This window comes from Myxine glutinosa, chromosome 4 (genome assembly GCF_964187855.1).
Source record: "Myxine glutinosa chromosome 4, kmMyxGlut1.1, whole genome shotgun sequence".
NCBI classification, from domain to species: Eukaryota; Metazoa; Chordata; class Myxini; order Myxiniformes; family Myxinidae; genus Myxine; species Myxine glutinosa.
The window spans coordinates 161,431,570-161,454,819 of NC_136264.1; the positions used below are offsets into that span (position 1 = coordinate 161,431,570).

Below are 23,250 nucleotides of genomic sequence, written 5' to 3' on the forward strand. Positions count from 1 at the left end.
GGAAAGCTCAAAGGTGATGACACCATCTCTGCACTATATTATCAGTCCTAGGCCATGATCATACAAGTCCATGATAAATTTAATTTGGCCAACTACAAATAACACTTAACCCCAAATTATAACAGACATCATTGGGTTATTGTGTGCACTCACCGGTGAAGAAGCGAGCTTTGAAGCCACGTTTAGATGCCGAGTGATCGGAATGAAAAGACAACCGCAGGCTGTTTGTCAGTGAAGTTATGACAGGAGGCAGAGCTGAACCACAGAAGCGGCCATGGAGCTTGGAGGAGGCCGAGAGTCCGCTCCTGACTTCCACGTAATCATATTTACAAACCTATCAAACAACAAAAAAACATTTTAGCATCAAAAGCTCATTTCTACAATAACCTAAGCTACCATTTTATCAAGGACGCCGTGGGATCTTTAACATCGACCACCTAATGTTGGCAGACATAAATCCCAGTTTAACATCCTTCCGAGGGATGGCACACACATTGATGAGTCACCCTGCCTGTGAAACACCTGGATGACAGTTTATAGCCGGGTCAGGAATGAAACCCATGGTAGCACACACATTGATGAAGCCAGGATTCAAACCCAGGCCCGACACCTTAGAGGCGTGTGTACCTCTAGGGTATCCTGCCAGCACACACACATATACTGAAACGCAAAAGAAACTTACCACCTGTTTGAAATGTAATAAAATTGTAACAGTTCAAAATAAAACAAACCAACAATTGCTAATTGAAACATTGGCATTTTATTGATGACATGTCAAGTTTTTGACCAAGAAACACCATCTCATCAGTTTGTTCTACAGTACAGAACAGCACAGGGTGCAATGTCAGTCCCCTTTCAATAGCGTGTGTGGCCACCATTGTTTTGGATACAGGCAGTGCATCGTCGGCGTATACTGCCTACCAGTCTTGGGATGGATTGCTGCTGGATTCTGTCCCACTCAGTCCTCAATGTCTGAAGCAGCTCTGCCCGTGTCCTGGCCCTGCCAACTACGCGTCTCCCAAGCTCATCCCACAGGTGCTCTATGGGATTCAGGTCAGGGGAGAGCGCAGGCCACTGCATGGTGTTGATGTTCTCGCCTTGGAGAAATGCAGTGGTAAAGCGAGCAGCATGGGGACGAGCGTTGTCATGCTGAAAGGTTCTCAGTTCTGGGTGGTCTAGCAGGAATGGCAGCAGATGAGGTCGCAGGATGTTATCCACATACCGCTGGGCGTTAAGATTCCCATCCACAACCACCAGTGGCGTCCTGTACCGGCCTGATATGGCGGCCCACACCATCACACTTGGGCCACCCCACCTGTTGGCCTGACGCACGCAACAATCGGCATATCGCTCGCCAGTTCTTCTCCAGACACGCTCACGCCCATCAGGACTGTCCACACAGAACCTTGACTCATCGCTGAAAGCGACCTCGTTCCACTGCGCCAAGGTCCACCGCTGATGCTGCTGGCACCATCTCTGTCGGTTGCGGCGATGGGCGGCCGTCATCACGGGGCCTCTGTATGGTCTTCTGGCAGTCAGACCATAGTCATGCAGTCGTCTTCGTGCAGTATCATTGGAGATCCGTGGGTTTGCACGCCCCAGAGTTTCTGCCGCAGTGTGGGATGCTGGACGGAATCGATCCCGCAGGTGACTTCGGACCATCTGCCTGTCCTGCCTTGCAGTGGTGACTCTTGGCCTCCCTGATCGAGGTCTGTCATCTGCAAAGTTGTGGAGGGTGTCTCTGTCCACCAGGGCCGATATCGTCTGGTGTGAACAGCCAAGGTGACGTGCCACCTCACGGTAGCTCAGTCCGCCTTGCAGCATGCCCAGGGCACGCTGCCGTTGATCCCTTGACAATCGTGGCATGTTGATTGAAATGCCCATTTTGCACTGGCCTTTTTAAAGCCAATATCAAGACATCACGTGCAGCTCATTAAAATCATCCCGTACCCCTTGGCTAATCACTGACAGTCAAAACGGCTGTTCAACAGCTGTGCTATGAAGTGACCATTGAAGGTTCAAGTGACCATCCGTGACCGTTTTGTCTGACAGTGAGGACACTATTGTCCACAAATAAGTTCACACATTTACTACACGCAGTGTTATTGTTGATATTTAAAGGTTTCAAAGGTGGTATGTTTCTATTGCGTTTCAGTATATATATATAGATATATATTTTATAAACAGGAATTAAATTCGTGTGTGGGGCTTCGTGTGAAAAACTCTGACTCAACCCGGGACTCGAACCATGGACCTCCATCACTTATGCAGTGACAGCCCACTGCGCTATTGAGTCAGCCGGAATCTTCTCAGAAATTTTACACACTTAACACTGCGAGCTTTATAATGGCTGATGTCTTACGTGCCTTCTAGGCAGACCCCATATGTGAGCGTAAGTATATATGCGTATGTACGTGTATGCAAGTGTATGCAAGTATATGTAGAAGTGCATTGGAGATCAACTCATTTGCAATTTTTTAGAAACAGGAATTAAATTCCTGCATGGGGCTAAGTGTGAAAAACTCTGACTCAACCCGGGACTCAAACCAAGGACCTCCATCACTTACACGGTGACAGCCCATAGCGCTTTTGAGTCAGCCGAAATCTCCTCAGAAATTTTTAACGGAACAAATACACCGGCACTATATACAGTCATGTGAAAAAGTAAGTACGCCCCATGTAAAGTTTTGACTTTTTCAACATATTTCAACATACAGCTATTTGATCTTCATTTCAACAATATTGATAGATAAAGGCGATATAATATAACAAATATTATGAAACATTCACATTTTGTAGTCCATTGTATAATTTAAATAAACATAAATGCAAATTTCGCATGTGGAAAAAGTAAGTACACCCTTGGCTCTAATAGGTGGTATTGCCCCCTTTGGCAGAAACAACCTCAAGTAGGCGTTTCTTATAACTGTCTATCAGTCTCTGACATCGACTGGGAGAAATTTTTGCCCACTCCTCCATGAAGAATTCTTTCAGCTGTGTGATGTTTGAGGGGTTTCTTACATGCACAGCTCGTTTCAAATCCCCCCACAACATCTCGATGGGATTTAGATCCGGGCTTTGACTTGGCCATACCAGAACCCTCCATTTCTTTCTTTTCAGCCATTCCTTGGTGGATTTACTGGTATGTTTAGGGTCATTGTCATGTTACAAGGTCCACCTTAGGTTGAGCTTCAACTTTCCGACAGATGGCCTCACATTATCCTCAAGCACCCTCTGGTACAATGAAGAATTCATTGTGGATTCTATGATGGTGAGCTTCCTAGGCCCTGATGCAGCAAAGCTGCCCCAAACCATAATATTTCCACCACCATGCTTTACAGTTGGTATCAGGTTCTTGTGGTCAAATGCTGTCTTTGGTTTTCGCCAAACATGTCTTCTGGTACTGTTGCCAAATAGCTCTACCTTTGACTCATCTGTCCAGAGCACATTGTTCTAAAAGTGCTGGTGTTTGCCTCGGTCGGTGTTCATTGGCAAACTTTAGTCTTGCCCTGATGTTCTTTCTGGACAGCAAAGGTTTCCTCCTGGCACACCTCCCATGTAGATCAAATTTGTGCAGCCTCTTTCTAATGGTAGACTCGTGCACTTTGACATCAACAGTGGCAAGAGCTACCTGTAGGTCCCGTGATGACATTCCGGGGTTCTTCGAGACTTCTTTCAGCATCTTGCGGTCTGCTCTCGGGCTGAACTTGCTGGGGCGGCCTGGCCTGAACAAGTTGGCAGTTGTTTGGAATCTTTTCCACTTGTAGATGATCTTCCGGACAGTCGAATGATTGATTTCAAATTGTTTGGAGATCTTTTTAAATCCCTTCCCAGACTCGTAGGCATCTATTATCTTCTTTCTGAAGGCCTCGGAGAGCTCTTTTGATCTAGACATGGTGACACCGCACACTTCAACAACAAAGAGCAAACCAAACTAAATGTTTGAGGTTTAAATAAGACAGGTTCCTCCAAGATCCTCTCTAACGATGTTCTAATCATTTGCACCTGAGCTGGTGCACCTGATTCTAATTTTAGGTATTTGAAGTAGTGATAAATGTAGGGGTGTACTTACTTTTTCCACATGCGAAATTTGCATATACGTTTATTTAAATTGTACAATGGACTACAAAATGTGAATGTTTTATGATATTTGTTATATTATGTCACCTTTATCTATGAATGTTGTTGAAATGAAGATCAAATAGCTGTTTGTTGAAATATGTTGAAAAAGTCAAAACTTTACATGGGGTGTACTTACCAACTGGAAGTTCACAAAGGCATGTTAATCGACATGGGAAGCAATGTGTAAGTGTAAATCTCGTAAAGGGACATTGAAAAATAACAGTTAATTTTTTTTTTAGTTTCTAAAATAAATAGTAGAATTTCAAAGAATGCTGATGAAGTCCTACCATTAAATTGGAGCATTATGTACACCTGGTGAGCAGTTTAAAGCTGGCCACTACAGTGTGGATAATAATGAACATCTTGCTATCAACCCTTTTGGCATCATTCACTTTTGCAAAGAAACATCATCAGAGGGAACGAACGTGCCATGGAGGAACTGCAACTAATGAGTGCGTTCTTGTTGAAGAACCATCTATTAGTATTGGGAGTGTGGAAGCAACATCACCAGCATTTGGGATTCCATAAAGTGTGCAAAAGTGTAACTTTCAATAAACCAAGTAAGCTCGCATACAAGTAATGAATCGAATTGTTTCTAAGTTATCCAACACTCTCACCTCGTTTCCCTCGAGTTGGAAGAGCATGAAGCGCAGAGTGATGCGATGTTGCGTCGGTGCCACAATCTGCCACACGCAGTTCTTACTCGGTGGATACGAGCGTGGCCAGCCTGGGCTCGTCAGCGAGCCATTGGAATTTGTGAGCAAACCTCCACAAGCCGCTATGAACTCAACAGGAAGCGGGGTAATCGGAGTGAGGAAGGGGAGTGCAAACTTCAACCTGGCTCGAAAACAACTCAAACCAACACTAGAAAATGAGAACAATCGTTTTTGTTTGGCGACTGATGTAAAGTGGGATGATTGGTTAAGATGAAACACATACCACTGCATGTCTTTTTGTTGCTGTCAAGTTCATAGCCTGGATCGCAAGCGCAGGAGTACCCTTCCAAGGAATTGACGCACCGTTGTTCGCAGCCTCCATTGTCAGGACGCAAACACTCATCCGTTTCTGTCCAATGATTCGAAGGTGCATTAGGCTCTTCCATTTTCAACAAAGCAATCTTCAAGCGTTAGGATGACACTGCATACTCTCTTTAACATGACTGGTCTACAGCACAGAATGTTTCGATTTGTCTTAAGGAATATTCATCTTAACTGAGAATGCGCAATATTATTCATTTAAAAAACAATACAATTTGCTGAGGCATGTAGTGCGTAGAGAACAAAGACTTCCGACCTGTGTATCTCTTTGCCTTTGTTCCAAGCACACTACTCTTCATGAAAGATACTTTACATGAGTCGAAGCAAAAGAGGCACAAGTGAAAGATGCCTCATTTTGCTCCGTCGAAGGGTTAATGCTCGAGACACCAGCTTCTTCTTGTTTCCCAATGTGGATAGCATACCTCAACTAGAACGGCACTCAGTAGAGAGTATACAGCGCATTCAGAAAGTATTCAGACCCCTTCACTTTTTCACATTTTGTTATGTTGCAGCCTTATGCTGCAATCGTTTAAATTCATTTTTTCCCTCATCAATCTACACTCAATACCCCATAATGACAAAGAGAAAACAGGATTTTAGAAAGTTTTGTAAATTTATTAAAAATAAAAAACTGAAATATCACATTTACATAAGTATTCATACCCTTTGCTATGACACTTGAAATTTAGCTCAGGTGCCTCCCATTTCTCTTGATCATCTTTGAGATGTTTCTACACCTTGATTGGAGTTCACCTGTGGTAAATTCAATTGATTGCACATGATTTGGACAGGCACACACCTGTCTATATAAGGTCTCACAGCTGACAATGCATATCAGAGCAAAAACCAAGCCATGAGGTCGAAGGAACTGCCTGCAGAGCTCAGAGACAGGATTGTGTCGAGGCACAGATCTGGGGAAGCCGACAAAAAAATTTCTGCTGCATTGAAGGTTTCCAAGAGCACAGTGGCCTCCATAATTCTTAAATGGAAGAAGTTTAGAACAACCAGGACTCTTCCTAGACCTGGTCGCCCGGCCAAACTGAGCAATCGGGGGAGAAGGGCCTTGGTAAGAGAGGTGACCAAGAACCCGATGGTCACTCTGGCTGAGCTCCAGAGATCCTGTGTGGAGATGGGAGAAACTTCCAGGACAACAACCATCACTGCAACACTCCACCGATCTGGGCTTTATGGCAGAGTGGCCAGACGGAAGCCTCTCCTCAGTGAAAGACACATGAAAGCCCACAGAATCTTGTTTCTCACAGTCTGAGAGTCCTTGAGGTGCTTTTTTGCAAACTCCAGGCGGGCTTTCATGTGTCTTTCACTGAGGAGAGGCTTCCGTCTGGCCACTCTGCCATAAAGCCCAGATCGGTGGAGTGTTGCAGTGATGGTTGTCCTTCTGTAAGTTTCTCCCATCTCCACACAGGATCTCTGAAGCTCAGCCAGAGTGACCATCGGGTTCTTGGTCACCTCTTACCAAGGCCCCTCTCCCCCGATTGCTCAGTTTGGCCGGGCGGCCAGCTCTAGGAAGAGTCCTGGTTGTTCCAAACTTCTTCTATTTAAGAATTATGGAGGCCACCATGCTCTTGGGAACCTTCAATGCAGCAGAGATTTTTTTGTAGGCTTCCCCAGATCTGTGCCTCGACACAATCCTGTCTCTGAGCTCTGCAGGCAGTTCCTCCGACCTCATGGCTTGGTTTTTGCTCTGATACGCATTGTCAGCTGTGAGACCTTATATAGACAGGTGTGGGCCTTTCCAAATCATGTCCAATCAATTGAATTTACCACAGGTTGACTCCAATCAAGGTGTAGAAACATCTCAAAGATGATCAAGAGAAATGGGAGGAACCTGAGCTAAATTTCAAGTGTCATAGCAAAGGGTATGAATACTTATGTAAATGTGATATTTCAGTTTTTTATTTTTAATAAATTAGCAAAACTTTCTAAAATCCTGTTTTCTCTTTATCATTATGGGGTATTGAGTGAAGATTGATGAGGGAAAAAATGAATTTAAACGATTTCAGCATAAGGCTGCAACATAACAAAATGTGAAAAAGTGAAGGAGTCTGAATACTTTCTGAATGCACTGTACCTCCACCAGGTGAACAGTTTACGTTTTGTATCCCAGAGTAGACCAGAAAATCACAATACAGAATCACATTTAATGAAAATCATCCGTCCACAACTTTTTGAGATATCCTGCTATGTATCGTTTTTGGCACTATCTCCCAATGGTGAAGAATCACTTTAAAATTCTAGTAGCCGGATCCGAATCGGGATCTTCACCAAAATCTAATCATTTCGTCCTTGACACATACGCTACATCTCTGCCAAATTTCGGCCGAATCCGTCTGCAACTTTTTTGAGATATTTTGTTCACAAACTAACGGACAAACAGACAGACAGGGGTGAAAACATAAGCTCCGTCCACCTTTGGTGGCGGAGGTAACAATCAACGTCTATACCTGTCCGCCGCTGCTGGTAAATACAGGCCTTCCCTAGCCAACTATAACCCTAACAACAACACGAGTTCTTCATTCTACATCGTCTTGGATGGGACTGCTTCACACTCGGGGGAGCTGTAGGGCCGCTGTTGATTAGCAACGTTCTATGCGCTCCTGCAGCTAAGAACATATGGATGGGAATGTTCTCCTTCATAGACCGTCATGGGATGAAAACCAAGGAGGTGAAGCCTCTTGCACCTGCCCATATTTGCTGAGACAGAGAGGAGTCCGCCATTGCAAAGGACGATGCTTTGCCAGGCCAGCATCCCAGTATCAATAGATTAAATGGCCTTTACAGGAGTTAACAGCAGCAAGTTTCTCCTTGATCTACCAAACCTTTCATGGGATGCTCCATATCTCCCTCGTTGGAAACGTGCACATCAAAAAATGAAAAGGCCCAGATGAATGCTTGCGCCACAAATCGAAGCGTGTTTGGAACAAAAGCGAGCACGTGCTCTGGTCGAGATATGCTCCGAATAGCTCATCTGAGAGTGCCGTGTTCAAAGCACAGGTGATGAATGCATCACGTGGCCCGGTGCAAATGAGCTGTGATTGGCTGAGTGAGTGCTGCTTTGAGCAGCTTGGAATTGAAAATCACTCCAATTTTTGCACCTTCATCTCATTTCATCCATCTTGCTAATCGTGGGAAGTATGAAGGTGCGATTTTGTGTTCTCAAATTGGTCTCAGTGAAAAGTCTGCTGTATTTGCATCTTAATAAGAGTCTGCTGCGTAAATGAAATGAATCATTATTTCAATGATGGTTTCGGAAAAAGAAACCCATTCAAACGCAGATCAAACTGGTGTTTTTACGATGTTTGAACTAATGAATTGAGTACATTCATATATATATATATAACATCATAGCATGAGAAAGGATAACTTTACCTGTGAAACCCAGTGGGGGATTCACCAGCTCATGTTTTTAGAGGAAAATAAACAATATTTACAACAAACATGCAAAATATTTCATGTAATTCTCTTTTCAATAAATTTGTTTGCATTAAATTTAATGCTGTCTTGGGAAATGAAGATATGCAGAAACAGCAGAACAGGTTCATACAAACAGTCGTTCATTAATTTTGTGTGCCGCCTGTGGCTGCTGCTTTGCATCATTGCTGGGAGCGTGGTCTATGCTTCTGATGCAGTGCCCCCTGCTGGTTAGGGTAAGAATTTGAAATATGGCCATGGTGCCCGCAGATACTCGCCTACTATTCGTGGGATCTTTCACATCCACTGAATAATGCCAGCGGAGGCGACGCCCGTGTAACATCCATCCGAGGGAGGGCACACACATTGATGAAGCGGTGAAACACTGGGATGACAGTTTATAGCCTGGTCGGGAATGAACCCCATGGTAGGTAGGCGGCTTGGAGGCGAATGTGCGTACGTACCTCTAGGCCGTCCTGCCAGCCCTTATAGAAACGGTGTGTTATCTTCATTTTTATGTGTGCAAAGCCGAGGCTCGTGGAAGAGAGGTAGACGGCACAACTCAACATAGATATAATGCAGTGCAAAGCCGGGAAACATACCAACAACAGTGTAGAGAACATAACAGGACACTTGATGGAAGAGTGGGTGAGGAGAGGGGGATGCTAAACCAGAGATGAAAGAGCAAGGCTAAACCAGGGATGAAAGAGCAAGGTGAAACCAGGGATGAAAGAGCAAGGCTAAACCAGGGATGAAAGAGCAAGGCTAAACCAGGGATGAAAGAGCAAGGCTAAACCAGGGATGAAAGAGCAAGGCTAAACCAGGGATGAAAGAGCATGGTGAAACCAGGGATGAAAGAGCATGGCTAAACCAGGGATGAAAGAGCATGGTGAAACCAGAGATGAAAGAGCAAGGCTAAACCAGCGATGAAAGAGCAAGGCTAAACCAGGGATGAAAGAGCAAGGCTAAACCAGGGATGAAAGAGCAAGGCTAAACCAGGGATGAAAGAGCAACGCTAAACCAGGGATGAAAGAGCAAGGTGAAACCAGGGATCAAAGAGCAAGGTGAAACCAGGGATGAAAGAGCATGGTGAAACCAGGGATGAAAGAGCAAGGCTAAACCAGGGATGAAAGAGCAAGGCTAAACCAGGGATGAAAGAGCAAGGCTAAACCAGGGATGAAAGAGCAAGGCTAAACCAGGGATGAAAGAGCAATGCTAAACCAGGGATGAAAGAGCAAGCTGAAACCAGGGATGAAAGAGCAAGGCTAAACCAGGGATGAAAGATCAAGGCTAAACCAGGGATGAAAGATCAAGGCTAAACCAGGGATAAAAGAGCAAGGCTAAACCAGGGATGAAAGAGCAAGGCAAAACCAGGGATGAAAGAGCAATGCTAAACCAGGGATGAAAGAGCAAGGCGAAACCAGGGATGAAAGAGCAAGGCTAAACCAGGGATGAAAGAGCAAGGCTAAACCAGGGATGAAAGAGGAAGGCTAAACCAGGGATGAAAGAGCAAGGCTAAACCAGGGATGAAAGAGCAATGCTAAACCAGGGATGAAAGAGCAAGGTGAAACCAGGGATGAAAGAGCAAGGCTAAACCAGGGATGAAAGAGCAAGGCTAAACCAGGGATGAAAGAGCAAGGCAAAACCAGGGATGAAAGAGCAATGCTAAACCAGGGATGAAAGAGCAAGGCTAAACCAGGGATGAAAGAGCAAGGCTAAACCAGGGATGAAAGAGCAAGGCTAAACCAGGGATGAAAGAGCAAGGCTAAACCAGGGATGAAAGAGCAAGGCTAAACCAGGGATGAAAGAGCAATGCTAAACCAGGGATGAAAGAGCAAGGTGAAACCAGGGATGAAAGAGCAAGGCTAAACCATGGATGAAAGAGCAAGGTAAAACCAGGGATGAAAGAGCAAGGCTAAACCAGGGATGAAAGAGCAAGGCAAAACCAGGGATGAAAGAGCAAGGCTAAACCAGGGATGAAAGAGCAAGGCTAAACCAGGGATGAAAGAGCAAGGCTAAACCAGGGATGAAAGAGCAAAGCTAAACCAGGGGTGAAAGAGCAAGGCTAAACCAGGGATGAAAGATTAAGGCTAAACCAGGGATGAAAGAGCAAAGCTAAACCAGGGATGGAAGAGTAAGGCTAAACCAGGGATGAAAGAGCAAGGCTAAACCAGGGATGAAAGAGCAAGGCTAAACCAGGGATGAAAGAGCAAGGCAAAACCAGAGATGAAAGAGCAAGGCTAAACCAGGGATGAAAGAGCAAAGCTAAACCATGGATGAAAGAGCAAGGCAAAACCAGGGATGAAAGAGCAAGGCTAAACCAGGGATGAAAGAGCAAGGCTAAACCAGGGATGAAAGAGCAAAGCTAAACCATGGATGAAAGAGCAAGGCAAAACCAGGGATGATAGAGCAAGGCTAAACCAGGGATGAAAGAGCAAAGCTAAACCAGGGGTGAAAGAGCAAGGCTAAACCAGGGATGAAAGATTAAGGCTAAACCAGGGATGAAAGAGCAAAGCTAAACCAGGGATGGAAGAGTAAGGCTAAACCAGGGATGAAAGAGCAAGGCTAAACCAGGGATGAAAGAGCAAGGCTAAACCAGGGATGAAAGAGCAAAGCTAAACCAGAGATGAAAGAGCAAGGCTAAACCAGGGATGAAAGAGCAAGGCTAAACCAGGGATGAAAGAGCAAAGCTAAACCAGGGATGAAAGAGCAAGGCATAACCAGGGATGAAAGAGCAAGGCTAAACCAGGGATGAAAGAGTAAGGCTAAACCAGGGATGAAAGAGCAAGGCTAAACCAGGGATGAAAGAGCAAGGCTAAACCAGGGATGAAAGAGCAAAGCTAAACCAGGGATGAAAGAGCAAGGCTAAACCAGGGATGAAAGATTAAGGCTAAACCAGGGATGAAAGAGCAAGGCTAAACCAGGGATGAAAGATTAAGGCTAAACCAGGGATGAAAGAGCAAAGCTAAACCAGGGATGGAAGAGCAAGGCTAAACCAGGGGTGAAAGAGCAAAGCTAAACCAGGGATGAAAGAGCAAGGCTAAACCAGGGATGAAAGAGCAAGGTGAAACCAGGGATGAAAGAGCAAGGTGAAACCAGGGATGAAAGATTAAGGCTAAACCAGGGATGAAAGAGCATGGCTAAAGCAGGTAGGAAAGAGCAAAGCTAAACCAGGGATGAAAGATTAAGGCTAAACCAGGGATGAAAGAGCAAAGCTAAACCAGGGATGGAAGAGCAAGGCTAAACCAGGGGTGAAAGAGCAAAGCTAAACCAGGGATGAAAGAGCAAGGCTAAACCAGGGATGAAAGATTAAGGCTAAACCAGGGATGAAAGAGCAAAGCTAAACCAGGGATGGAAGAGCAAGGCTAAACCAGGGGTGAAAGAGCAAAGCTAAACCAGGGATGAAAGAGCAAGGCTAAACCAGGGATGAAAGAGCAAGGCTAAACCAGGGATGAAAGAGTAAGGCTAAACAAGCGATGAAAGAGCAAGGTGAAACCAGGGATGAAAGAGCAAGGTGAAACCAGGGATGAAAGATTAAGGCTAAACCAGGGATGAAAGAGCATGGCTAAAGCAGGTAGGAAAGAGCAAAGCTAAACCAGGGATGAAAGATTAAGGCTAAACCAGGGATGAAAGAGCAAGGCTAAACCAGGGATGAAAGAGTAAGGCTAAACAAGGGATGAAAGAGCAATGCTAAACAAGGGATTTTTTTATTTTTTATTTTTTTTTGTATACAAGATCGAGGCTCGTGAAAGAGCGAACATTAATCACACAGAAAGACAAACCGACACATAAAACATATAACATCGGGAGCGGTAGACAAGATAGGGAGAGAGGGGGAAGGACACAAACACAACATTTGAGAGCAGGGACCGAGAGACATGGAGACATCGAGAGATCTGAGAGAGGGCGAGGGCTTTGGGGGGGGGGGGGCATGGGAAGGGGGCGGTGGGAGAGGTATAAAACATATGGACACTGCCAGGACTTCCAGGAAAGAAGTTGGAATTTCAAACAAGGTGGATCTGGGGTGAATTAGCGGGGGTAGAAAAGATCAAGGTTTTGGATGGGGGAAGATAAGAGATGGTGGTGAACAGCTGTTTTAAAGACCTGGAGGGAGGAGTGGGATTGAAGGGAGTGAGGGAGTTTGTTCCAGAGGCGGGAGAAAAGAGGAATGAAAGAGTGAAGGTGAGCAGAGAGCCGAGATTTCGGCAGTTTAACCATCAGAGGGTTGCTGGCAGATCTTGTGCGACCTGTAGGAATATTTGGGGGACAGAGCACAGAGAGAGCTGGGGGTGCAAGGCCGGAGAGGAGTCGGTAGAAGACAGAAAGACCACCTACCCTGCCTGCGGTGAGTGAGTGAAAGGCCCTCAGAGATAGCTTCATCGCGGGAGATTCCAATAATTCTGAAAGCTTTGGTTTCAACAGCGTGAAGCCGAGCTAGGTGTGAGGCAGGAGCACCAGCCCATAGGGGAGAACAGTATTCCATTGAGCTGCGGATGAAAGCCTTGTATGTGGTGAGGAGCTCAGGTGTGCCGAGGAAGGACTTCGCACGACGGAGGATGCCCAGTCGGCGACTGGCTTTGGAGGCCAGCTTGGAAATGTGGTTTTCCCAAGAAAGATCATGGCAGATAGTGAGACCCAAAATCTTGAGCGACAGAACTTCTTGGAGAGGATTGTTGAGAAAGTAGATGGGAGGGTTGTCCAGTCGAACTTTTCGGAGAGACATAGTAAGAGTGTGAGATTTGTCAGGATTGAAAGACATGTTCCACTTGTTTGACCAGTCTGTGATTTTGTCCAGGTCTTCAGAGAGTGAGGAGGCAGCAGACTGCCGATCTGAGGGAAGAGGAATGGAGCGGCAGAGAGTGGAGTCATCAGCAAAGAGATAGAGAGGATTTTCGAGAGAGTCAGAGAGATCATTGATGAAGACCAGAAAAAGCACGGGGCCCAGAACACTGCCTTGGGGAACTCCAGCCTGAACAGGAAGAGGAGATGAGAGAAACCCATTCAGGGCCACACGTTGACGACGACTAGAGAGGAAGTCCGCCAGCCATGCGTGGAGATTTCCATGGATACCAAAGGAGGAGAGTTTGGTGAGCAGAGCGGGGTGCCAGACCGTGTCGAAGGCACGTGATATGTCGAGGGAGACAGCTCTAATTTCCTGTTTGGCATTGAGGACCTCCATCCATTGTTGAGACAGCAGAAGCAGCATGTCCAGAGTAGAGTGACCTGGTCTGAAACCAAATTGATGATCAGAGATCAAGCCAGGGATGCTTGAGGATGAACCAGGGATGGAAGAGTAAGGCTAAACAAGGGATGAAAGAGCAAGGTGAAACCAGGGATGAAAGATTAAGGCTAAACCAGGGATGAAAGAGCAAGGCAAAACCATGGATGAAAGAGCAAGGCAAAACCATGGATGAAAGAGCAAGGCAAAACCATGGATGAAAGAGCAAGGCAAAACCATGGATGAAAGAGCAAGGCAAAACCATGGATGAAAGAGCAAGGCAAAACCATGGATGAAAGAGCAAGGCAAAACCATGGATGAAAGAGCAAGGCAAAACCAGGGATGCAAGAGCAAGGCTAAACCAGGGATGAAAGAGCAAGGCTAAACCAGGGATGAAAGATTAAGGCTAAACCAGTGATGAAAGAGCATGGCTAAAGCAGGTAGGAAAGAGCAAAGCTAAACCAGAGATGAAAGAGCAGGGCTAAACCAGGGATGAAAGAGCAAGGCTAAACCAGGGATGAAAGAGCAAGGCTAAACCAGGGATGAAAGAGCAAGGCTAAACCAGGGATGAAAGAGCAAGGCTAAACCAGGGATGAAAGAGCAAGGTTAAACCAGGGATGAAAGAGCAAGGCTAAACCAGGGATGAAAGAGCAAAGCTAAACCATGGATGAAAGAGCAAGGCAAAACCAGGGATGAAAGAGCAAAGCTTAACCATGGATGAAAGAGCAAGGCAAAACCAGGGATGAAAGAGCAAGGCTAAACCAGGGATGAAAGAGCAAGGCTAAACCAGGGATGAAAGAGCAAAGCTAAACCATGGATGAAAGAGCAAGGCAAAACCAGGGATGATAGAGCAAGGCTAAACCAGGGATGAAAGAGCAAGGCTAAACCAGGGATGAAAGAGCAAAGCTAAACCAGGGGTGAAAGAGCAAGGCTAAACCAGGGATGAAAGATTAAGGCTAAACCAGGGATGAAAAAGCAAAGCTAAACCAGGGATGGAAGAGTAAGGCTAAACCAGGGATGAAAGAGCAAGGCTAAACCAGGGATGAAAGAGCAAGGCTAAACCAGGGATGAAAGAGCAAGGCTAAACCAGGGATGAAAGAGCAAAGCTAAACCAGAGATGAAAGAGCAAGGCTAAACCAGGGATGAAAGAGCAAGGCTAAACCAGGGATGAAAGAGCAAAGCTAAACCAGGGATGAAAGAGCAAGGCATAACCAGGGATGAAAGAGCATGGCGAAACCAGGGATGGAAGAGTAAGGCTAAACCAGGGATGAAAGAGCAAGGCTAAACCAGGGATGAAAGAGCAAGGCTAAACCAGGGATGAAAGAGCAAAGCTAAACCAGGGATGAAAGAGCAAGGCTAAACCAGGGATGAAAGATTAAGGCTAAACCAGGGATGAAAGAGCAAGGCTAAACCAGGGATGAAAGATTAAGGCTAAACCAGGGATGAAAGAGCAAAGCTAAACCAGGGATGGAAGAGCAAGGCTAAACCAGGGGTGAAAGAGCAAAGCTAAACCAGGGATGAAAGAGCAAGGCTAAACCAGGGATGAAAGAGTAAGGCTAAACAAGGGATGAAAGAGCAAGGTGAAACCAGGGATGAAAGAGCAAGGTGAAACCAGGGATGAAAGATTAAGGCTAAACAAGGGATGAAAGAGCAATGCTAAACAAGGGATGAAAGGGTAAGGCTAAACAAGGGATGAAAGAGCAAGGTGAAACCAGGGATGAAAGATTAAGGCTAAACCATTGATGAAAGAGCAAGGCAAAACCATGGATGAAAGAGTAAGGCTAAACAAGGGATGAAAGAGCAATGCTAAACAAGGGATGAAAGAGTAAGGCTAAACAAGGGATGAAAGAGCAAGGTGAAACCAGGGATGAAAGAGTAAGGCTAAACAAGGGATGAAAGAGCAATGCTAAACAAGGGATGAAAGAGTAAGGCTAAACAAGGGATGAAAGAGCAAGGTGAAACCAGGGATGAAAGATTAAGGCTAAACCATTGATGAAAGAGCAAGGCAAAACCATGGATGAAAGAGCAAGGCAAAACCATGGATGAAAGAGCAAGGCAAAACCATGGATGAAAGAGCAAGGCAAAACCAGGGATGAAAGAGCAAGGCTAAGCCAGGGATGAAAGAGCAAGGCTAAACCAGGGATGAAAGATTAAGGCTAAACCAGGGATGAAAGAGCATGGCTAAAGCAGGTAGGAAAGAGCAAAGCTAAACCAGGGATGAAAGAGCAGGGCTAAACCAGGGATGAAAGAGCAAGGCTAAACCAGGGATGAAAGAGCAAGGCTAAACCAGGGATGAAAGAGCAAGGCTAAACCAGGGATGAAAGAGCAAGGCTAAACCAGGGATGAAAGAGCAAGGTTAAACCAGGGATGAAAGAGCAAGGCTAAACCAGGGATGAAAGAGCAAGGCTAAACCAGGGATGAAAGAGCAAGGCTAAACCAGGGATGAAAGAGCAAGGCTAAACCAGGGATGAAAGAGCAAGGCTAAACCATGGATGAAAGAGCAAGGCTAAACCAGGGGTGAAAGAGCAAGGCTAAACCAGGGATGAAAGAGCAAGGCTAAACCAGGGATGAAAGAGCAAGGCTAAACCAGGGATGAAAGAGCAAGGCTAAACCAGGGATGAAAGAGCAAGGTTAAACCAGGGGTGAAAGAGCAAGGTTAAACCAGGGATGAAAGAGCAAGGTTAAACCAGGGGTGAAAGAGCAAGGCTAAACCAGGGATGAAAGAGCAAGGTTAAACCAGGGATGAAAGAGCAAGGTTAAACCAGGGATGAAAGAGCAAGGTTAAACCAGGGATGAAAGAGCAAGGCTAAACCAGGGATGAAAGAGCAAGGTTAAACCAGGGATGAAAGAGCAAGGTTAAACCAGGGATGAAAGAGCAAGGCTAAACCAGGGGTGAAAGAGCAAGGTTAAACCAGGGATGAAAGAGCAAGGTTAAACCAGGGGTGAAAGAGCAAGGCTAAACCAGGGATGAAAGAGCAAGGTTAAACCAGGGATGAAAGAGCAAGGTTAAACCAGGGATGAAAGAGCAAGGTTAAACCAGGGGTGAAAGAGCAAGGTTAAACCAGGGATGAAAGAGCAAGGCTAAACCAGGGATGAAAGATTAAGGCTAAACCAGGGATGAAAGAGCATGGCTAAAGCAGGTAGGAAAGAGCAAAGCTAAACCAGGGATGAAAGAGCAGGGCTAAACCAGGGATGAAAGAGCAAGGCTAAACCAGGGATGAAAGAGCAAGGCTAAACCAGGGATGAAAGAGCAAGGCTAAACCAGGGATGAAAGAGCAAGGCTAAACCAGGGATGAAAGAGCAAAGCTAAACCAGGGGTGAAAGAGCAAGGCTAAACAAGGGATGAAAGATTAAGGCAAAACCAGGGATGAAAGAGCAAAGCTAAACCAGGGATGGAAGAGTAAGGCTAAACCAGGGATGAAAGAGCAAGGCTAAACCAGGGATGAAAGAGCAAAGCTAAACCAGAGATGAAAGAGCAAGGCTAAACCAGGGATGAAAGAGCAAGGCTAAACCAGGGATGAAAGAGCAAAGCTAAACCAGGGATGAAAGAGCAAGGCATAACCAGGGATGAAAGAGCAAGGCTAAACCATGGATGGAAGAGTAAGGCTAAACCAGGGATGAAAGAGCAAGGCTAAACCAGGGATGAAAGAGCAAGGCTAAACCAGGGATGAAAGAGCAAAGCTAAACCAGGGATGAAAGAGCAAGGCTAAACCAGGGATGAAAGATTAAGGCTAAACCAGGGATGAAAGAGCAAGGCTAAACCAGGGATGAAAGATTAAGGCTAAACCAGGGATGAAAGAGCAAAGCTAAACCAGGGATGGAAGAGCAAGGCTAAACCAGGGGTGAAAGAGCAAAGCTAAACCAGGGATGAAAGAGCAAGGCTAAACCAGGGATGAAAGAGTAAGGCTAAACAAGCGATGAAAGAGCAAGGTGAAACCAGGGATGAAAGAGCAAGGTGAAACCAGGGATGAAAGATTAAGGCTAAACCAGGGATGAAAGAGCATGGCTAAAGCAGGTAGGAAAGAGCAAAGCTAAACCAGGGATGAAAGATTAAGGCTAAACCAGGGATGAAAGAGCAAAGCTAAACCAGGGATGGAAGAGCAAGGCTAAACCAGGGGTGAAAGAGCAAAGCTAAACCAGGGATGAAAGAGCAAGGCTAAACCAGGGATGAAAGATTAAGGCTAAACCAGGGATGAAAGAGCAAAGCTAAACCAGGGATGGAAGAGCAAGGCTAAACCACGGGTGAAAGAGCAAAGCTAAACCAGGGATGAAAGAGCAAGGCTAAACCAGGGATGAAAGAGCAAGGCTAAACCAGGGATGAAAGAGTAAGGCTAAACAAGCGATGAAAGAGCAAGGTGAAACCAGGGATGAAAGAGCAAGGTGAAACCAGGGATGAAAGATTAAGGCTAAACCAGGGATGAAAGAGCATGGCTAAAGCAGGTAGGAAAGAGCAAAGCTAAACCAGGGATGAAAGATTAAGGCTAAACCAGGGATGAAAGAGCAAGGCTAAACCAGGGATGAAAGAGTAAGGCTAAACAAGGGATGAAAGAGCAATGCTAAACAAGGGATTTTTTTTTTTTTTTTTTTTTTTTGTATACAAGATCGAGGCTCGTGAAAGAGCGAACATTAATCACACAGAAAGACAAACCGACACATAAAACATATAACATCGGGAGCGGTAGACAAGATAGGGAGAGAGGGGGAAGGACACAAACACAACATTTGAGAGCAGGGACCGAGAGACATGGAGACATCGAGAGATCTGAGAGAGGGCGAGGGCTTTGGGGGGGGGGGGGGCATGGGAAGGGGGCGGTGGGAGAGGTATAAAACATATGGACACTGCCAGGACTTCCAGGAAAGAAGTTGGAATTTCAAACAAGGTGGATCTGGGGTGAATTAGCGGGGGTAGAAAAGATCAAGGTTTTGGATGGGGGAAGATAAGAGATGGTGGTGAACAGCTGTTTTAAAGACCTGGAGGGAGGAGTGGGATTGAAGGGAGTGAGGGAGTTTGTTCCAGAGGCGGGAGAAAAGAGGAATGAAAGAGTGAAGGTGAGCAGAGAGCCGAGATTTCGGCAGTTTAACCATCAGAGGGTTGCTGGCAGATCTTGTGCGACCTGTAGGAATATTTGGGGGACAGAGCACAGAGAGAGCTGGGGGTGCAAGGCCGGAGAGGAGTCGGTAGAAGACAGAAAGACCACCTACCCTGCCTGCGGTGAGTGAGTGAAAGGCCCTCAGAGATAGCTTCATCGCGGGAGATTCCAATAATTCTGAAAGCTTTGGTTTCAACAGCGTGAAGCCGAGCTAGGTGTGAGGCAGGAGCACCAGCCCATAGGGGAGAACAGTATTCCATTGAGCTGCGGATGAAAGCCTTGTATGTGGTGAGGAGCTCAGGTGTGCCGAGGAAGGACTTCGCACGACGGAGGATGCCCAGTCGGCGACTGGCTTTGGAGGCCAGCTTGGAAATGTGGTTTTCCCAAGAAAGATCATGGCAGATAGTGAGACCCAAAATCTTGAGCGACAGAACTTCTTGGAGAGGATTGTTGAGAAAGTAGATGGGAGGGTTGTCCAGTCGATCTTTTCGGAGAGACATAGTAAGAGTGTGAGATTTGTCAGGATTGAAAGACATGTTCCACTTGTTTGACCAGTCTGTGATTTTGTCCAGGTCTTCAGAGAGTGAGGAGGCAGCAGACTGCCGATCTGAGGGAAGAGGAATGGAGCGGCAGAGAGTGGAGTCATCAGCAAAGAGATAGAGAGGATTTTCGAGAGAGTCAGAGAGATCATTGATGAAGACCAGAAAAAGCACGGGGCCCAGAACACTGCCTTGGGGAACTCCAGCCTGAACAGGAAGAGGAGATGAGAGAAACCCATTCAGGGCCACACGTTGACGACGACTAGAGAGGAAGTCCGCCAGCCATGCGTGGAGATTTCCATGGATACCAAAGGAGGAGAGTTTGGTGAGCAGAGCGGGGTGCCAGACCGTGTCGAAGGCACGTGATATGTCGAGGGAGACAGCTCTAATTTCCTGTTTGGCATTGAGGACCTCCATCCATTGTTGAGACAGCAGAAGCAGCATGTCCAGAGTAGAGTGACCTGGTCTGAAACCAAATTGATGATCAGAGATCAAGCCAGGGATGCTTGAGGATGAACCAGGGATGGAAGAGTAAGGCTAAACAAGGGATGAAAGAGCAAGGTGAAACCAGGGATGAAAGATTAAGGCTAAACCAGGGATGAAAGAGCATGGCTAAAAAAGGTAGGAAAGCGCAAAGCTAAACCAGGGATGAACGAGCAAGGCAAAACCATGGATGAAAGAGCAAGGCAAAACCATGGATGAAAGAGCAAGGCAAAACCATGGATGCAAGAGCAAGGCTAAACCAGGGATGAAAGAGCAAGGCTAAACCAGGGATGAAAGATTAAGGCTAAACCAGTGATGAAAGAGCATGGCTAAAGCAGGTAGGAAAGAGCAAAGCTAAACCAGAGATGAAAGAGCAGGGCTAAACCAGGGATGAAAGAGCAAGGCTAAACCAGGGATGAAAGAGCAAGGCTAAACCAGGGATGAAAGAGCAAGGCTAAACCAGGGATGAAAGAGCAAGGCTAAACCAGGGATGAAAGAGCAAAGCTAAACCATGGATGAAAGAGCAAGGCAAAACCAGGGATGAAAGAGCAAAGCTAAACCATGGATGAAAGAGCAAGGCAAAACCAGGGATGAAAGAGCAAGGCTAAACCAGGGATGAAAGAGCAAGGCTAAACCAGGGATGAAAGAGCAAAGCTAAACCATGGATGAAAGAGCAAGGCAAAACCAGGGATGATAGAGCAAGGCTAAACCAGGGATGAAAGAGCAAGGCTAAACCAGGGATGAAAGAGCAAAGCTAAACCAGGGGTGAAAGAGCAAGGCTAAACCAGGGATGAAAGATTAAGGCTAAACCAGGGATGAAAAAGCAAAGCTAAACCAGGGATGGAAGAGTAAGGCTAAACCAGGGATGAAAGAGCAAGGCTAAACCAGGGATGAAAGAGCAAGGCTAAACCAGGGATGAAAGAGCAAGGCTAAACCAGGGATGAAAGAGCAAAGCTAAACCAGAGATGAAAGAGCAAGGCTAAACCAGGGATGAAAGAGCAAGGCTAAACCAGGGATGAAAGAGCAAAGCTAAACCAGGGATGAAAGAGCAAGGCATAACCAGGGATGAAAGAGCATGGCGAAACCAGGGATGGAAGAGTAAGGCTAAACCAGGGATGAAAGAGCAAGGCTAAACCAGGGATGAAAGAGCAAGGCTAAACCAGGGATGAAAGAGCAAAGCTAAACCAGGGATGAAAGAGCAAGGCTAAACCAGGGATGAAAGATTAAGGCTAAACCAGGGATGAAAGAGCAAGGCTAAACCAGGGATGAAAGATTAAGGCTAAACCAGGGATGAAAGAGCAAAGCTAAACCAGGGATGGAAGAGCAAGGCTAAACCAGGGGTGAAAGAGCAAAGCTAAACCAGGGATGAAAGAGCAAGGCTAAACCAGGGATGAAAGAGTAAGGCTAAACAAGGGATGAAAGAGCAAGGTGAAACCAGGGATGAAAGAGCAAGGTGAAACCAGGGATGAAAGATTAAGGCTAAACAAGGGATGAAAGAGCAATGCTAAACAAGGGATGAAAGAGTAAGGCTAAACAAGGGATGAAAGAGCAAGGTGAAACCAGGGATGAAAGATTAAGGCTAAACCATTGATGAAAGAGCAAGGCAAAACCATGGATGAAAGAGTAAGGCTAAACAAGGGATGAAAGAGCAATGCTAAACAAGGGATGAAAGAGTAAGGCTAAACAAGGGATGAAAGAGCAAGGTGAAACCAGGGATGAAAGAGTAAGGCTAAACAAGGGATGAAAGAGCAATGCTAAACAAGGGATGAAAGAGTAAGGCTAAACAAGGGATGAAAGAGCAAGGTGAAACCAGGGATGAAAGATTAAGGCTAAACCATTGATGAAAGAGCAAGGCAAAACCATGGATGAAAGAGCAAGGCAAAACCATGGATGAAAGAGCAAGGCAAAACCATGGATGAAAGAGCAAGGCAAAACCAGGGATGAAAGAGCAAGGCTAAACCAGGGATGAAAGAGCAAGGCTAAACCAGGGATGAAAGATTAAGGCTAAACCAGGGATGAAAGAGCATGGCTAAAGCAGGTAGGAAAGAGCAAAGCTAAACCAGGGATGAAAGAGCAGGGCTAAACCAGGGATGAAAGAGCAAGGCTAAACCAGGGATGAAAGAGCAAGGCTAAACCAGGGATGAAAGAGCAAGGCTAAACCAGGGATGAAAGAGCAAGGCTAAACCAGGGATGAAAGAGCAAGGTTAAACCAGGGATGAAAGAGCAAGGCTAAACCAGGGATGAAAGAGCAAGGCTAAACCAGGGATGAAAGAGCAAGGCTAAACCAGGGATGAAAGAGCAAGGCTAAACCATGGATGAAAGAGCAAGGCTAAACCAGGGGTGAAAGAGCAAGGCTAAACCAGGGATGAAAGAGCAAGGCTAAACCAGGGATGAAAGAGCAAGGCTAAACCATGGATGAAAGAGCAAGGCTAAACCAGGGGTGAAAGAGCAAGGCTAAACCAGGGATGAAAGAGCAAGGCTAAACCAGGGATGAAAGAGCAAGGCTAAACCAGGGATGAAAGAGCAAGGCTAAACCAGGGATGAAAGAGCAAGGTTAAACCAGGGGTGAAAGAGCAAGGTTAAACCAGGGATGAAAGAGCAAGGTTAAACCAGGGGTGAAAGAGCAAGGCTAAACCAGGGATGAAAGAGCAAGGTTAAACCAGGGATGAAAGAGCAAGGTTAAACCAGGGATGAAAGAGCAATGTTAAACCAGGGATGAAAGAGCAAGGCTAAACCAGGGATGAAAGAGCAAGGTTAAACCAGGGATGAAAGAGCAAGGTTAAACCAGGGATGAAAGAGCAAGGCTAAACCAGGGGTGAAAGAGCAAGGTTAAACCAGGGATGAAAGAGCAAGGTTAAACCAGGGGTGAAAGAGCAAGGCTAAACCAGGGATGAAAGAGCAAGGTTAAACCAGGGATGAAAGAGCAAGGTTAAACCAGGGATGAAAGAGCAAGGTTAAACCAGGGGTGAAAGAGCAAGGTTAAACCAGGGATGAAAGAGCAAGGTTAAACCAGGGGTGAAAGAGCAAGGCTAAACCAGGGATGGAAGAGCAAGGTTAAACCAGGGATGAAAGAGCAAGGTTAAACCAGGGATGAAAGAGCAAGGTTAAACCAGGGATGAAAGAGCAAGGTTAAACCAGGGATGAAAGAGCAAGGCTAAACCAGGGATGAAAGAGCAAGGTTAAACCAGGGATGAAAGAGCAAGGTTAAACCAGGGATGAAAGAGCAAGGTTAAACCAGGGATGAACGAGCAAGGCAAAACCATGGATGAAAGAGCAAGGCAAAACCATGGATGAAAGAGCAAGGCAAAACCATGGATGAAAGAGCAAGGCAA

The 23,250-nt window shown here is 45.9% G+C and overlaps 1 protein-coding gene across 3 annotated transcripts in view; it reads right to left on the reverse strand.

Annotated features, from left to right (window-relative positions):
• The window catches only part of LOC137425464 (dorsal-ventral patterning tolloid-like protein 1), a 189,893-nt gene that overhangs the window by 16,703 nt on the left and 149,940 nt on the right, over positions 1 to 23,250 (reverse strand). For all 3 annotated transcript variants that reach the window (XM_078776663.1, XM_078776664.1, XM_078776665.1), the window contains 3 exons: positions 5,062 to 5,187; positions 4,740 to 4,900; positions 154 to 334 (listed from right to left, as the gene is read on the reverse strand). In XM_078776663.1, coding sequence (XP_078632789.1) covers positions 154 to 334; positions 4,740 to 4,900; positions 5,062 to 5,187 — 468 coding nt within the window. The remainder of the gene's footprint in view (positions 1 to 153; positions 335 to 4,739; positions 4,901 to 5,061; positions 5,188 to 23,250) is intronic.